The sequence below is a fragment of the Chelonoidis abingdonii genome, chromosome 20, assembly GCF_003597395.2.
Source record: "Chelonoidis abingdonii isolate Lonesome George chromosome 20, CheloAbing_2.0, whole genome shotgun sequence".
NCBI classification, from domain to species: Eukaryota; Metazoa; Chordata; order Testudines; family Testudinidae; genus Chelonoidis; species Chelonoidis abingdonii.
The window spans coordinates 6064944-6080430 of record NC_133788.1 but is presented as its reverse complement, the minus strand read 5'-3'; the positions used below and the strand labels follow the sequence as shown (position 1 = coordinate 6080430).

The following is a 15487-nucleotide window of genomic DNA, read 5'->3' as shown; positions in this document are numbered from 1 at the left end:
CCTGCCGACCCGCCGGGTGTTGCTAGGGGAAAATTCTTCCGACGAACGTGCACGCGGCGCGCGCACACCTACTTGGAATGAATATGAGCAACACATCTCGAAGAACAACAGTTACAAAGGTGAGTAACCGTCTTTTATACCAAGTACATTGCATGTATTCTAAAAAAAAAAAATGAAATGCACATGGCAAATGATCATGACTATTAATTGGCTTCACTACTAAGCAATATAGTATTTACATATTTTAGTAAAGGAAGTGAGAGAATTCTGTGCTAGAATGTTAGCTACATGGAACAGAGGAATCTGACTGAAGTATCCAAAAATACAGTTTCATTGGATGCATGGAGAATGGGGATGGTCTTTCTCAATGTTAGCAATGTGACTGACTTCCACTGCATCTGACGAAGTGGACATTCACTCACGAAAGCTTATGCTCCAATACTTCTCTTAGTCTATAAGGTGCCACAGGACTCTTTGTTGCTTTTTACAGATCCAGACTAACTCGGATACCCCTCTGATACTTGACTTCCACTGGTCATTTCTGATAGAGTGGGCAGTCTTTTATTTAAGATATTTAGAAAGAAGCCGGGCACTTTAGCACCAATAGACACAGCTATCTATTACTATAGATTAATTATTATAGGCAGAGCTGTTAGTGATATCTATACTTAGTTAACTGACACTTCTCATTAAAAGACCCAGTGTTTTAAACTTTGCCAAGCACTTAACAGTTTGGGTAGAAGTTTCTCATGCTGGGTGTTTGGCTCAGGCTGATTTTCCTGCGTCCCCCCCAACTTTCAGCAAAAACTGCACAGCCATTTGTGAGGAAGAGATATAGGAAAATGTTTTTCCCACATTAAAATTCTTGTAACTGTTTTGCTAAGAAGCACTAGTGCCTCCATACTTTAGAGCAAGGACCTGAAATTTGGCAAAGGCAGGCATCCTTTGTATCAAGGTTGTGCAGTCTGTTGTTTCTGTGGCAAAAAAAAATGTCCACGTTTGGTCTATTTAAGCCTCTGAGAAATCTCAGTTTGTACATTCTTAGTTGAGATTTGTTATAGTTTGGCAACTAAATTCTCTGATGCTTCTGTCAATACTGAGCACTCTCCAACTTGGGGATGCAGGGGCTAGCAGGACTTTCCTTGCAATTTCTGCTTCTGGTTGATAATAGGCTGCTTTGGTGCTGGGCTCTGGAACTGATAGCAAAGAGACTCTCCTTTGCTTTCAGTGTTCCCCCTGCTGGCATCGGGGAAACATGGAGCAAACTGACAGGAGACTGGAAATGGAAGCTAGCAATGGAGTCAGGGAAAGACTGGGGCTGGATGGACGAGGAAACTGGGACTGGGAGTCAAGGTGGGTAGAAGACTGGAACATATTCCCCTTTTCCACAGGACAAGTACCTTATTCAGAGGACCGAATAGAAGGTGTTCTATGGAGAAATCAGGGTTGTGTAATCATAGAATATCAAGATTGGAAGGGACCTCAGGAGGTCATCTAGTTCAACCCCCTGCTCAAAGCAGGACAAATCCTCAGGTTTGTTTTTTTTAAACCCCCATTCCCTAAATGGAACCCTCAAGGATTGAGCTCACAACCCTAGGTTTAGCAGGCCAATGCCCAAACCACTGAGCTATCCCTCCCCCTCCCTGAAGCTGTTGTCTGCTGGACCCATGCTTCATTTGTGAGAAAAGTGAAAGGTTTGTAGTGAATGAGGCAGGGGACTGCAGGAAGAGAAAAGATGGTCTTGTAGTTATGGCAATTAAATGCTGCCCTAGAGAATTGGATTTTATCGAAACCTCTGCCAGAGGAGAAGTGTGCTGGTGAGCAAATCATTTAAGCCAAACTTCTCATAGATGGCCACTAACTGTGTATTCCTCATTTCCTGGTGTCCACCTTGAGACCCTGAAGTCTAATTTGAAGTGTTGAGTACTCATTGCTGCAACTGAAGTCAATGGGAACTGTGCTTTGAACCTATGATGTGCTATAGAATGTAAAGTAGTCTGAAGAATCAGGTTCTAGTTGTCCGATATTGAGCACCAAAAATTAATGAATAATTTTTACTTTAATTTCTGTGTGCCTCGGCTGTCCAATTATAAAATTGGGATAATACCCATTCCTCTTACAGTGGATGTGTGAAAATACATTACTGTTTGAAGCATTCAGATACTATAGTGATGAAAAACTATAGTTTTCCTATAGAAAAACCTGTGAGGAAATGAATAACTATTCATAGCAGAGTTTTTGAATAATGAGCAGTAAATAAGTCACAGGGCTAGTAATTGAACAAGGATAAAACAAAATATTGAATAGCTACTTAGTTGTTGAGCACTATGGCTTCTGTGCACTGATTCAGGCATGGGTCCTTTGGGGGAAAAAATAGCATGTGATCATACAATTGAAGATTGTATCATAATGCATATGCACAAGGGGAGGTCAACTAAGATAGCACAGGAAGCCTTATTGTGGCATTTCCAACTTTTGTGTGCTTGATTTTGCAACCTTAACGTTCTTTTTCCACAGTTTTTTGTATGGTAATTTTATTATTTATATTGCAGGAGCATCCAGAAGTTTACTAAGTGCTTTTCAAATGCTGAGGCATACACAGTCATTACCCTTAAGAGCATATAGTCTTAAAAACAAACAAACATATTTTTCCATATTTTCCAATTAGAGTTGTCTGAAATTTGTTGATTTCTTTCATAGCAATGGATAGTATGAAATCTTGTTTAATATTAGTCACAAGATTACAACAGATGTGCTAAATTGGCTGGGAAAACTATGCGGGCTGGAAGGGCAGCTGACAGCTTACAGTATATGGAGAAGTAACATCTATTAGAAATATCCTCTGTGGTTTATTAGCATGCAGAGTGAATAGATTCTCAAAACAATGCTAGTATGAATGGGAGCCATCAGCAGAATTGCTTAAGGGTGCAAAACCTATTACTTATACAACACTAGATGTAGTAACAACACAGTGTAGTAACTTGTTCTGTTTTGGAGTAATTATTTAGAAATTATTAGATAAATATTTTCTCACAAAAACGACGAGGAGTCTGATGGCACTTTAACAACTAACCGATTTATATAGGCATAAGCTTTCATGGGTAAAAAACCCACTTTTTTAGATTCACGGAGTGAAAATTACAGATGCAGGCATACAGATACAGGCAGATGAAGAGAAGGGAGTTACCTTACAAGTGGAGAACCAGTGTTGGCAAGGCCAATTCAGTCAGGGTGGATGTGGGCCACTCCCAATAATTGATGAGGAGGTGTCAATACCAACAGAAGGAAAATTGCTTTTGTAGTGAGCCAGCCACTCCCAGTCCCTATTCCCTTTTACGTAGAGAAGAATAAATAAATGAATAAAAATTAAATGATAAAATAATAAATGGACACAAATCAGACATCAGGAGTGGTAACATACAAAAACTAGTAGGAGAGCACGTCAATCTCCCTGAACATTCAATAGCAGATTTAAAAATAGCCATCCTTCAACAAAAAACTTCAAAAACAGACTTCAAAGAGAAACTACAGAGCTACAATTAATTTGCAAACTTAACATGATTAATTTGGGCTTGAACAGGGACTGGGAGTGGCTGGCTCACTACAAAAGCAAGTTTCCCTCTGTTGGTATTGACACCTCCTATTTTTTACCCATGAAAGCTTATGCCTAAATAAATCCCTTACTCGTTAAGGTACCGTCGGACTCCTCATTGATTTTGTGGATACAGACTAACATGGCTACCCTTCTGATATTTTCGCACATTCATCTACTGTAAATGAGAGAAAATGAATTATCCTGATAAGACTTGCTAGTCCAGTTTTCCTTCCCAAATTTATCCATCTATGGAAGCCAGTTTAGTTTCCCTTTAGTGAGGAGTAGTATTACTGGAAAAAGACTGCTTCGGGCATCTTTTCACATATCAGACATACGGTATGCTGATTAAGTGTCTCATGCTAGTTATTAGAACTTGTACAGCTCCACATTTGTTCTCAACAACTATTGTGAAACCTATGCAAAATTATCAAAATGTGTAGGAAAGTATCACAAATTACATATTTAATTGCTGATAGTATGCTGAATGAGATCTGAATTAACACGCAGTTGCTGTTCAGTGTCCCTTACAATTTGAAAGTCAGACAACAATCAGACAAAAAATACAGAGGACACCAAGAAAATGGATATAAGCTTTGTTTTTGTTAAAGTTTGTGGACCTTGCAGGAGGGATTTATTGAAGAGGGGAGGGAGTATGTTTCACAGAAATAGGAAGATTGTTCTAGGTGTAAAGTGATGCGTGGAAGAAAGCATGAAGGAGAGAGTGGGAGAAGAGAATAAAGGGAGCTGATCATTGGCATAGTAAAGGAGACAAGTTGGATCACAGAGACAAGATTTGCAGTGTAGATAGGAGGCAGCATTGCACAGAGCTGTTAGAGTGATTGTTAGTATGGTGTGCTTCATCTGAAGGCAGGACTGAACCAGCTCAGGGATTCAGAAAAGGGAGCAACATGTTCTGAGCAGTGGGCCTAAACGATGATTGTAGTTGCTTTATACTGGAAGAGGAGTGATATTTTAATTGGTGGAACCAGATGGAGCAGGGGATAATCAGGGTGGATAAGAATCACTTTTACTTCTAATAAGCCAAAAGCAGAGTGTGCTGTAAAAATAATTAGATTTTTGTGCTGTTTTTCTTAATGGGAATCTGAGAACAGGTAATAGAAAGTACTTTTTCTCCCACATGCCCTCTGAAGTCACCGGTGATCCACCAATCCCCATCCAAACTCCTGTGTGGACATTCTTTCCCCTGACAGCTATGTCTTTTAAATCTTTTTAAAATTATTTATTTATATTGCAGTAGTGCTTGGAAGCCTCAATCATGGTTAGGACCTAGGGTGACCAGACAGCAAATGTGAAAAATCGGGACGAGGATGGGGGATAATAGGAGCTATATAAGGGAGAGATCCAAAAATCTGGACTGTCCCTATAAAATCAGGACATCTGGTCACCCTATTAGGACCCCACTGTGCTAGGCACTGTACAAACAGAACGAAAAGACAGTCCCTGACCCCCAAAAGCTTATCAGATATTGCTGTAATTGTCAGTAGCTGGTATCTGACCTATGCAAATTTGTTGGATTTGGAGGGGTTAAACATTGTAACATAAATAGAACAGCTGAAAAGGACAAAACTTCACCATTCACTTTTTGGCAAATAATTGCTGAAGAAAGATAACCCACAGCATTTGTATATTTTAGGGAGACTAGCCAGAATGTCTTTTAATTCAATGTTTGCCTGTGAGAATTATTCCTATGAGGAATCCTGCAATAAAATCTGCTTGGTGCGTAGAAGAATAGAAAGAAATTGAATAAAAAGACTCCATTTCCACTTGTATTTATTCAGTCTGGGGAATTCAGTGGGCCACAGTATTAGTATCAGCAGGGGATTCCTTGCTCCTAGCGTTAAATTACTGTCATAATCGCTCAATTATTTCTTCCTTGTACTGTTTAAAATAAAAATCCATCACATTCTATGTATTTTTCCTAACATTTATTAGGTTCAGTGTTTAGGAAAATCAATTATAGTCAGTCAGGCATGAATTGATGAATGTTCTTTTAATAATTGTCAGTTGTTAAACTGAATGTACTTTCTCTTTTCACCCCTTTTCATTTCCTTCAGAGGGCAGAGGTGGCTCAGAGAGAGGCAGAAACCTTAAGGGAGCAGCTCTCATCAGCTAACAAATCTCTCCAACTTGCTACACAGATCCAGAAGGCACCTGATGTGGTGAGAAAATATTTACCTACTCTTACAGGTTACTGACATTCTCCAGTCCAGCTCTTTCAATTTATGCTCACAGTTATAAAAAATATCTGTTTGGAATAATATTTTAACTGAAACAAAATGGTGTTCCTGGGAATTATAAGTCGGTTACATTTTTGTTGGACAAACTATTCATTGGGATTGGAGGCAGTCAAAGACAGGGGAGAGGAGTGGAAATCCCATCTGCTCCTTGGATGCTGGTATGAGCTGGACAGCACTCATTCAGCGACTACTCAGGGAGTCCAGGCAGATCAGAGTCTAGCTATCAAAGATTCTTTCAAGTTGATAGAAGCTGTGGTAGCTGAAAAATAAATTGAACAATGCCATATGACAGGGCTTGCATAAATAGGTTATTAACACATGCATTGGGTATATAGTGAGACATGAGGCTGTAGGTAGGCCACATGACTTCATCCAGTCAAGAGCATTGCCTACAGTGTCGTATTGTTCTTAGAATATGGTTCTAGAAGAAAGTTTAAAGTTTATATTTTAGACTGTAGTATCTTTTTCACCAAATATCTCCTTCTCCTATGAAAAATTAGTTCATAAGCAAATAGGAAAAAGTTAGCAAATTGATATAATGTATTCTCTTTCTTATTTGTATAGACTTTTGGGGGGGGAGGGAAGGGTTGGTCTTCCTCCAAGTATTTTAAAATGCAGTGGATGTACTTGTTTTGTTTTTGGAGATTGTTTACACTATCCCTTTGCCTGTTCCACCTTCCAGGCACAGAGTATTACGTTCCCCAGACTTTTTCTGGATTAATAACCACCATATTTGAAAGGACAATTCCTTTTGAGTTTAGCCTATCAAGGTGACCAATAGGTGGTGGTTACCTTAAAAAATGGAAAATTGTCTCTGATTGCAACTAATTTAATAAAAATGATTCCTGATGTGCTACTTTTTATTATGAAGCAAATACATTCACTGCTCGATATCAGAGAGAAGAATACATAGTTGCCTTAAAAGTACTTTTTGATGCAGTACCAAAAAGCCTAAAAAACTGTTTTAAGTGCCCAGTGATATTCTCACTGAAGTTAACCAGAGCAGAATCAAGACCTAACAGCATAAATTAAAAGTCAGAATATTAGCCTTAACTTTGAATTACCTGACTCTTCCCAGTTTATATTCCAGCCTTCTTATTTTAGCATTAGGTTTTTCTTGTATTTAATATTACTTTTGCACCTCATTCATATTTAATATGACAACTACTGCAGGATGAAAATGATTATTATCTATCTTATTTCAAATTTGTGCTCTGGTCTCAATAGAGATATGCAATAGACAGTTACACAATTTGTGATGTTTCAGGCAAGCAAATTAGAGGATTTTTTCCAAGATAAAAAGTATAATTCACTGTAATAGGAGGGCATTGTTAACTACTGTTCAGATTTCTGCCTCTCTGTGTGAGATATGATGCTAATATGTAGATATTGGAAATCAAGCTATATGTTGGGAAGATATGGAAAAAGCATTTAGTTTATTTCTATTCTGGAAAATATATGGGTATCCAGTATCTGGCAGTGTCATTTGTTGTAACAAGAGAGACTAGGTGTCAACATTTATGAGTTGGGTTTTCACCACTGACTCATAGTATGAGCTTTGGCATGTTGCTCTCCATCTGGATGACCCACTTCATCCATTAGTAAAATGGGTACTTTCCTACTTCAGCATGTTGTGAGATTTATTCCTTAAAGTTTGTAAAAGTGCTTAGCAGCCTTTGAATGAAGATTGCTATATAAGCACCAAGTACTGGGCTAGATCATACTCCCTAGATCTGAACATGCAGTATCTCTTCTGCACAAGGATTTGCTCTAATTCTGCATGGAAGCTGCTTCCACAGCGCAATACTTGACCTCTCTACATGGTCTGTTTGCTGGGGAAGAAGTTGAGATTGAATGGGTGGAGAGAAAAGAGGTGGGGTGGGTCCAGGGGTGCAAGTCTACTTTACCCAGGCCCTATGTGGTCCCATAAAAAGTAGGTGAAAAAGATAAAACATGGCTTCATCTCCCTCTTCCCTTAGCTATCTCCCTCCTAGTTCCTGCCTCACTGTCTTAGGAGATGTTGGCAGCTAGGAAGCCACAATAATGGGGATGTGCCATGGTATGCCCAAATATTGAATGCTATGGGCAGTTTTGATCACCCCATCTCAGAAATATATAAGAAGTGAAAAAGATACAGAGAAGGGCAACAAAAATGATTAAGGATATGGAACAGCTTCCATATGAGAAGAGTTTAAAAAGATTGGGATTACTGAGTTTGGAAAAGAGGCAACTAAAGGGGGCTCTGATACATCTATGAAGATTATGAACGATGCAGAGAAAGTGAAAAAAGAAGTGTTCTTTACTCCTTTAGATAACACTAGAACCAGGGGACTCCCAAAGAAATAAATAGGTGGGAGGTTTAAAACAAACAAAGGAAAGTACATCTTCACACAACACACAGTTAGCCTGTGGAACTCATTGCCGGGGGGATGCTGTGAAAGCCAAAACTACAGTGGGACTCTAAAAAGAATTAGATAAGTTCATGGAGGATGGACCCATCAACAGCTGTTGTCAGAAACTGGGAGTGAATAACAGGGAATGGTTGCCTGTTTTGTTCATTCCCTCTGAAGCATCTGGCATTGGCCACTGTGAGAAGACGGGTTATTGGGCTACATGGACCATTGGTTTGACCCAGTATGGCCATTCTTATGGTATGTTCTGATTCTAGGCTTGAGGGCAAGCCCCTTCAGCATTTTAGCAAAGCCTGATTTGGGGAGGGAGATTTCTACAATGAAATACTCAGGAAAATGTCTTCTTCCTAGTGATCCCTTCCTGTGTACTTTTCCTGGGGAGGAGACAGTCTGGGCCATTGTTATTCTCCTCAGTGTTCCCAAGAGTAAACAACCATCAGCAAACAGCACTTTCTGGGGCAATGTTTCTGCGAATGATACCTGAAATATTTGGTGGATGTAGTCCCAGTAGCCAAAAACATGTCTTTTCTGTGATTTATAGGCCAAACGTTTTCCCCCGTTCTTCCAAAATGGCATACTATCTGATTATCTTTAAAGCACAAGATTTCATTGCCAGCGAAGCACTATCATTAATATTATTCAATAAGGTTAAATAGAGCATTTTGTATCTTCAAAGCATTGTCTCAATTATTGTGCAGACATTAACTCCTGGGTCCTCCCAACACCTGCGTGATGTAGCTAAATCTGTTTTCTCCATTATCCCCATCTTACACATGAGCCACCTGAGACACAGGGAGCTTAAATTCCCAGGTCTACAGAGTAAGTCAGTGGCAGAGCCAGGGTTAGAATTTAGGAGTTTCTGACTTCCAGTTCCACGCTTGGTCCTGACCAAACTCCTGTTTGAGCATGTTGCCTTTATTGATATGGTATAATGTTATTTCTTTCACATTAGGAGCAGGCCATAGAGGTGCTGACGCGATCTAGCTTGGAGGTGGAACTGGCTGCAAAAGAACGTGAAATTGCCCAGCTCGTAGAAGATGTCCAGAGACTCCAAGGCAGCCTCACTAAACTTCGTGAGAACTCCACCAGCCAGATATCACAGCTGGAGCAGCAGCTGACTGCCAAGAACAGCACACTTAAAGTAAGGATCAGTTGTGCATTCAGCACAGTTGGCTCATTCCTTATTCAGAGTAGGACTCTTAAGTAAACATATAGTGGTTCACTAGTGCAGATTCATTGTAGTTCTGAGTGGCACAGTGTGTTCTTCGAGTGATTGCACATGTACATTCAACTCTAGGTGTGTCAATGCTCGAGCGCTGTCACTGGGATTTTTTCAGTCAGTTGTACCTGTCTCAGGACAGCTTGAGCGCCCTCTGCTGCCATACATTGATAGCACTGGTATAAAGCACCCACCCAACCCCGCACCCCCTCAGGTCCTTCTTACCACCTGTGACAGTTGCTGGAACTGCTTGCTTATAGAAGCTCTCTGTGGTCTTTTTCTTCTTTCAGTATATAGTTAGTTGTCAACTTTTAGTCACTTTTAGCTAATTTTATTGAAGTTCTGTAACTTAGTGTTTTAGGGGCAAGGAGTTCTGTGACACCTTATAGACTTAAGTTTAGGCATACAGGTGAAGGTAGTGAAAGAGTCCTCCCATAGCCTGGTTGACATTTTAGCTGCTGCGGGCCCCTCAAAAGTAGCCGTGCCTGTCAATAAGGCCATTATGGACCCTGTTAAGACCTTGTGGCAGAGCTCCATGTCCCTTGCCGCCACATCAAAAAGGGCTGAACACAAAGACTTTGTTCCTGGCCAGGGTTCCTGTGCGCCCATTCTTTCCCTCCCAGGGATTCCTGATGTTAGCTGCTGCCAATGAGAGAGAAAGGAAGGGTCATCAGGGCGCAGCCTCTAAATCAAAAGACTCAAAGAAGTTAGATATGTTCAGTCAGAAAGATAATTTTACTGGGGAGTTACAACTCAGAATTTTAAACCAGCAGGCACTGCTGGGCAGGTGTTCTTTTAATATGTGGGACTCCATGCAGAAATTCAAGGACTTGCTCCCACAAGAGGCTAGACAAGGGTTCTCTTCGCTGGTGGACAAGAGAAAATCAGTGGCGAGGGCCTCATTGCAAGTTGCTTTGGATGCAGCTGACTCAGCAGCCAGATCTGTGGCTTCGGCAGTGGCCATGCGCAGGATTTCATGACTACAGTTTTCAGGACTCGCACAGGAGGTCCAGCAAACCCTTCAGGATCTACCTTTTGAAGGAACATCACTCTTTTCAGACTGATGTGAAGCTTCATAGTCTAAAATACTCCAAGACGATCCTTAAGTCTCTGGGACTGTACACACCAGCTTCTTCAAGGAAGCACTACAGACCTCCACAGCCCATCTGGTTCTGTGCCCCAACTGCCAGTCAGGATCCGCAGAGAAGAAGGGGTTTTAGGTGTAGGCCACCACCATCTTCTACCTCAATGTCAATGCCTGCCCCACCCAGACATCCAGGGGGTTCTAAGCAGGCATTTCGATGGGACTCTCAAGGACTCTGTACTAGTTCCCATGATACCAAACCCTGTTTCTCCTTTATTTGAAAGCCACCTTCCTTACTTTTTCAATGTGTGCTCCTGTATCACCATGAACCTTTGAGTGTTGAGCACTGTGGAAGTGGGATACATGTTCCAGTTTATTTCTACCCCTCCCTGGCCCTCTTCAGGACATCTCACCTAAAGAACTTCTGGTCCAGGAGGTTCAACCTCTCCTTCATGTGAGAGCTGTGGAAGAGGCTCCACAGAATTTAAGGGGGAAGAGGTTCTACTCACGTTATTTCCTAATCCCAAAAGCCAAGGGAGGATTGAGACACATTTTAGATCTGCAGCAGCGCAGCAACTATCTCTAGAAAATAAAGTTCCACATGGTCACCCTGGTATCCATTATCCTCTCTCTGGTTCCTGGGGATTGGTATGCCACCTTTGATTTAAGAAACAGCTATTTTCATATATTGATATACCAAGGACACAGACATTTCCTCAGATTTATAGTGAACCACTCACACTACCAAGTCACAGTCCTCCCATTTGATCTGTCTGCAAATTCATGGGTGTTCACAAAAGGCATGGCTGTAGTGGCAGCTTTCCATAGGAGGTTAAGGGTAGTCCTGCACCCCTACCAAGATGACTGGCTAGTCGAGGGCCAATCCAGGGCTCGGGTAGTATCCAACTCACCCTAGGTCTTCTAAGAAGTGCAGAAAAGTCTGCCCTCACTCCAGTGCAGAGGTTAGAGTTCATTGGGCTGGTGTTCAGCTCTATTCAGGCCAGGGCCTACCTGCTAGAGGGGTGTTTTAATGCAGTTGGATCCTGGATAACGCACCTTAAAGGTCATCTAATCACAACAGCCTGAAATCGTATGAGACTTTTAGGGCACATGGTCTCATGCACATTTGTGGTACAACACGCAAGGCTGTGCCTCAGACCCCTCCAGATGTGGCTGGCCTCACCCAACCACCACCATCTGGACACTGTACTCATGGTATCTCAGTGGGTCCTCATCTCTCTCAATTGGTGGTTGGACCCACGCATGGTTAGTGTGGTTGTTCCCTTTATACACCCTTTATACACCCTTAACCGTCAATGTTCTTGGTCTCAGATGTGCCAGCAGTAGGCTGGGGAGCTCACCTGGGGCCCCTCAGGGCCTCTGGTCTTTTGTGGAACTTTCTCTTCACATCAACGGGAACTCAGAGTGGGTTCGACTGGCCTGTCAGGCCTTTGTGCCTCACATTATGGACAGAAACTTGGCTATTCTCATGGATACACTACAGCCATGTTTTACTTCAACAGGCAAGGAGGAGCTTGCTTTTCCTTCCTTTGTCAAGAAGCAGTGCAGCTATGGGAGTTTTGCGTAGCCCACTCAATCAACCTCAAGTCCTCTTACCGTCCACAAACATAAAAGAAGTTGGCAGATTGCCTCGGCAGGTCTTTCTCCAGTCACCACAAGTGGTCCCTTTGCCCAGCTGTGGCAAGAGACATTTTCCAGCAACGAGGGACTTTCTGTTATACCTGTTCACGAACAGGTCTATCCAAGAAGTCTCACCAATTCTGCTCCCTATGGGGACACAGTCCGGGTTCTTTCACAGATGCCTTTCTGGTTCCTTGGATGGAACATCTTTACTTCATGTTTTCCCCCTTTCCACTCATGCAGAGTGCTGCAAAAGATCAAGCAGGACTGGGACCGTGTTATTCTGATAGCCCCAGCATGGGCTCACCAGCTGTGGTTCTCCCACTCTTCTAGATTTGTCAGTGGCAACTCCAGTCCTGCTTCCATTGCACCTGGACCTGATTTCCCAGAACCACAGTTGGATGCTCCACCGGAACCTGAGCTCCCTTCATCTAATAGCCTGGAAGCTCCATGGCTAAATCCCAGAGAGCAACCTTGCTCGGAGCAAGTTCCTCAGGTCCTACTAGGTGATAGAAAGCCTTCCACTAGAGCTGCTTACCTCTCAAAGTGGAAATGGTTCTCTGTTTGAGCATCCCAATGTGGAGTCTTGCCCATGTGTTCATCCATACAAGACATACTTGAGTATCTATTACACCTAAAGCAACAGGGCTTAGCAATCTCCTCTATCAGGGTTCACCCTGCAGCAATATCAGCTTTCCACCCCAGGGTAGGAAACCTGTCTGTTTTTTCAAATGACATGTCTGTCCAATTCCTGAAAGGCCTAGAAAGGTTATACCCTCAAGTAAGAGAGCCCATTTCTCCTCCCTGGAACGTGAACTTAGTCAAAGCTTATGGGGCCACCGACTGAACCTTTGGTAATGTGCTCCTTATCATATCTCTCCTGGAAAAATCTTAGTGACCATCCTTTTGGTCAGAAGGGTGTTGGAACTATGTGCTCTCACATCAGAGCCTCTGTACACATTCTTCTTTAAAGATAATATATATTTACGTCCTATCCCAGTTTTCTCCTAAAAGTGGTTTCACAATTTCTTAGCAATCAGGCAATCTGCTTGCCCAAAGCCACATGCAAATAGGGATGAACAATGTCTTCACTTTTTGGATGTTAGACGAGCCCTAACATTCTACATAAAAAGTTCTAAACCATTCCAAATGTCCAATCAACTGTTCGTAGCTGTGGCAGACAGGATGAAAAGGTCTCCCAGTCTCTTCACAGACAGTTTTGTCCTGGATTACTTCACATATTCACACTTGTTACAATCAGGCAGGTGTTTCGCTGCCAGCTATCCTGATGGCTTGTTCTACGGGGTCACAAGCATTCTTAGCACAGATCCCTATTCAGGACATTTGTAAAGCAGCAACCTGCTCATCGGTACACGCGTTCTCCTCCTATTATGCCATCATTCAGCATTCTAGAGATTATGCAAATTTTGACCGAGTTGTTCTGCATCCTGTGTGTCCATGAACTCCGATCCCTCCCTCTGTTCAACTGCATGTGAGTCACCTAGAGTGGAATGCACATGTACAGTCACTCGAAGAAAAAAAATGCTATTAACCTTCCGTAACTATTGTTCTTCAAGACGTGTTGCCCATGTCCATTCCCTGACCCACCCTCCTGCCCCTCTGCATCGGAGTTTTTCCAGAAAGAAGGAACTGAGGGGGCTCCGGGTTGGGTTGGCATTTATATTGGCACAATCAGCACGTGGAAGCAGAGGGTACTTGAGCTACTGTGGCAGGTACCACTGAGAGAAAAATTCCCAGTGACTTTGCTCGGGGCACGCACACACCTAGAGTGGAATGGACTTGTGCAACACATCTGGAAGAACAACAGTTACAGAAAGTTAATAACCATTTTTTCCTTGTCTTGAGTTAGTCATTTCTTCAGAATGTTGTTCAATTGCAGTTTTGCTGACATTTTGTATGGTTTGTTTTAATTAATGACTTTTTGTTGTTGAACTCACTCTACCTGCTTCCAGTTATATTTTAAGTTCAGATTTTATATATATCATTATTTTTAGTTCAGATCCTTTCTGAATAAGAAATTTTTCATAGAACAGTAAAATTACTGTAATTAGGATAATTTAAAAACCTAACTACCATGTATATGTCTGGAAAAATAACCAAACCAAAAATCACACAGCAAATCCTTTCAGGACTTAAAACTCTCTAAGCCATGCCTTTATTCAGTATCACTGTTTTGTCAGGGACATCTGTCATTCAGCAGTCAACCTGTAAATGCACCCAACCAAGTTTTCTTCCCCCATTGGAAAAAGGACTTGCCTTGTTTGGATGCAGACACAAGAAAGCATAAGGATTGAAAGGAAGGCTCTTAACCTTATTAGAACGTATTTTTTATTTTTGGCTCTGTTTTCCCCAAGATAGTACCTAATATGTAGCTAGTATCTCAATCCTGGCCCTTTTGCATATCAGTCAGTAGCACTCTCCTGAAAACCACAAGGACGGTATATCTAACTGTTTCTTGAATGACCCCATTCTCTTTTGTTTCCACTGTCTGTACACCATTCCACACATTTCTGATCTGTCAGTAAGCATGAGAAATGTTTTCCTGACATCTGTTGTGAATCAGTTTCCTCTAACTTCTGTCTCTTTCATTGTTCTACCAGCTATAAATTGTAAATAGTAAATGAAGTTAATTTAGCTATTTCATTAAAGATTTCTAGTTTTAGCATTCCTGAAAGTCAGAGGCTGATAGCGCCAATTTAAGCCAGCCATGGTTTAGGCAGTTACTGTGTAAGTTTCTCTAGCTCTGCTATATCAGGGGAGAGCAAACTACGGCCCATGGGCCGGATCCAGCCCATCAGGGCTTTCAGTCCATCCCGCAAGATTGCCACCCCCATGGCGCAGTGGGGCTAAGACAGGGTCCCTGCCTGCCCTGGTCCTTCACTCCCGGAAGCGGCTGGCACCATGTTCCTGTGGCCCCTGGGGGAAGGGAGGTGCAGAGGGCTCTGTGCGCTGTCCTTGCCTGCAGGCACCACTCCCACAGCTTCCATTGGCCAGGAACAGGGAACCGTGGCCAATGGGTGCTTCAGGGGTGGTACCCACAGATGAGGGCAGCACGCGGTGGAGCCGTATGCCCTGCACCACCCCCAGGAGCCACTGCTGGACATGCTGGCCACTTCCAGGAGCAGTGTGGGGCCAGGGCAGGCAGGAGCCTGCCTTAGCCCCGCTGCGCAACACCGCCACCCCGGAGCCACTTGAGGTAAGCGGCACCAGGCCAGAGCCCAAACCCCTCCCGCACTCCCTCCTGCACCCCAACCCCTT

The 15487-nt window shown here is 42.5% G+C and overlaps 1 protein-coding gene across 6 annotated transcripts in view; it reads left to right on the top strand.

The window, feature by feature from the left end:
* The window catches only part of CUX1 (cut like homeobox 1), a 441436-nt gene that overhangs the window by 294969 nt on the left and 130980 nt on the right, over positions 1-15487 (top strand). For all 6 annotated transcript variants that reach the window (XM_075074026.1, XM_075074022.1, XM_075074024.1 and 3 more), the window contains exons 10-11: positions 5671-5775; positions 9217-9405. In XM_075074026.1, coding sequence (XP_074930127.1) covers positions 5671-5775; positions 9217-9405 — 294 coding nt within the window. The remainder of the gene's footprint in view (positions 1-5670; positions 5776-9216; positions 9406-15487) is intronic.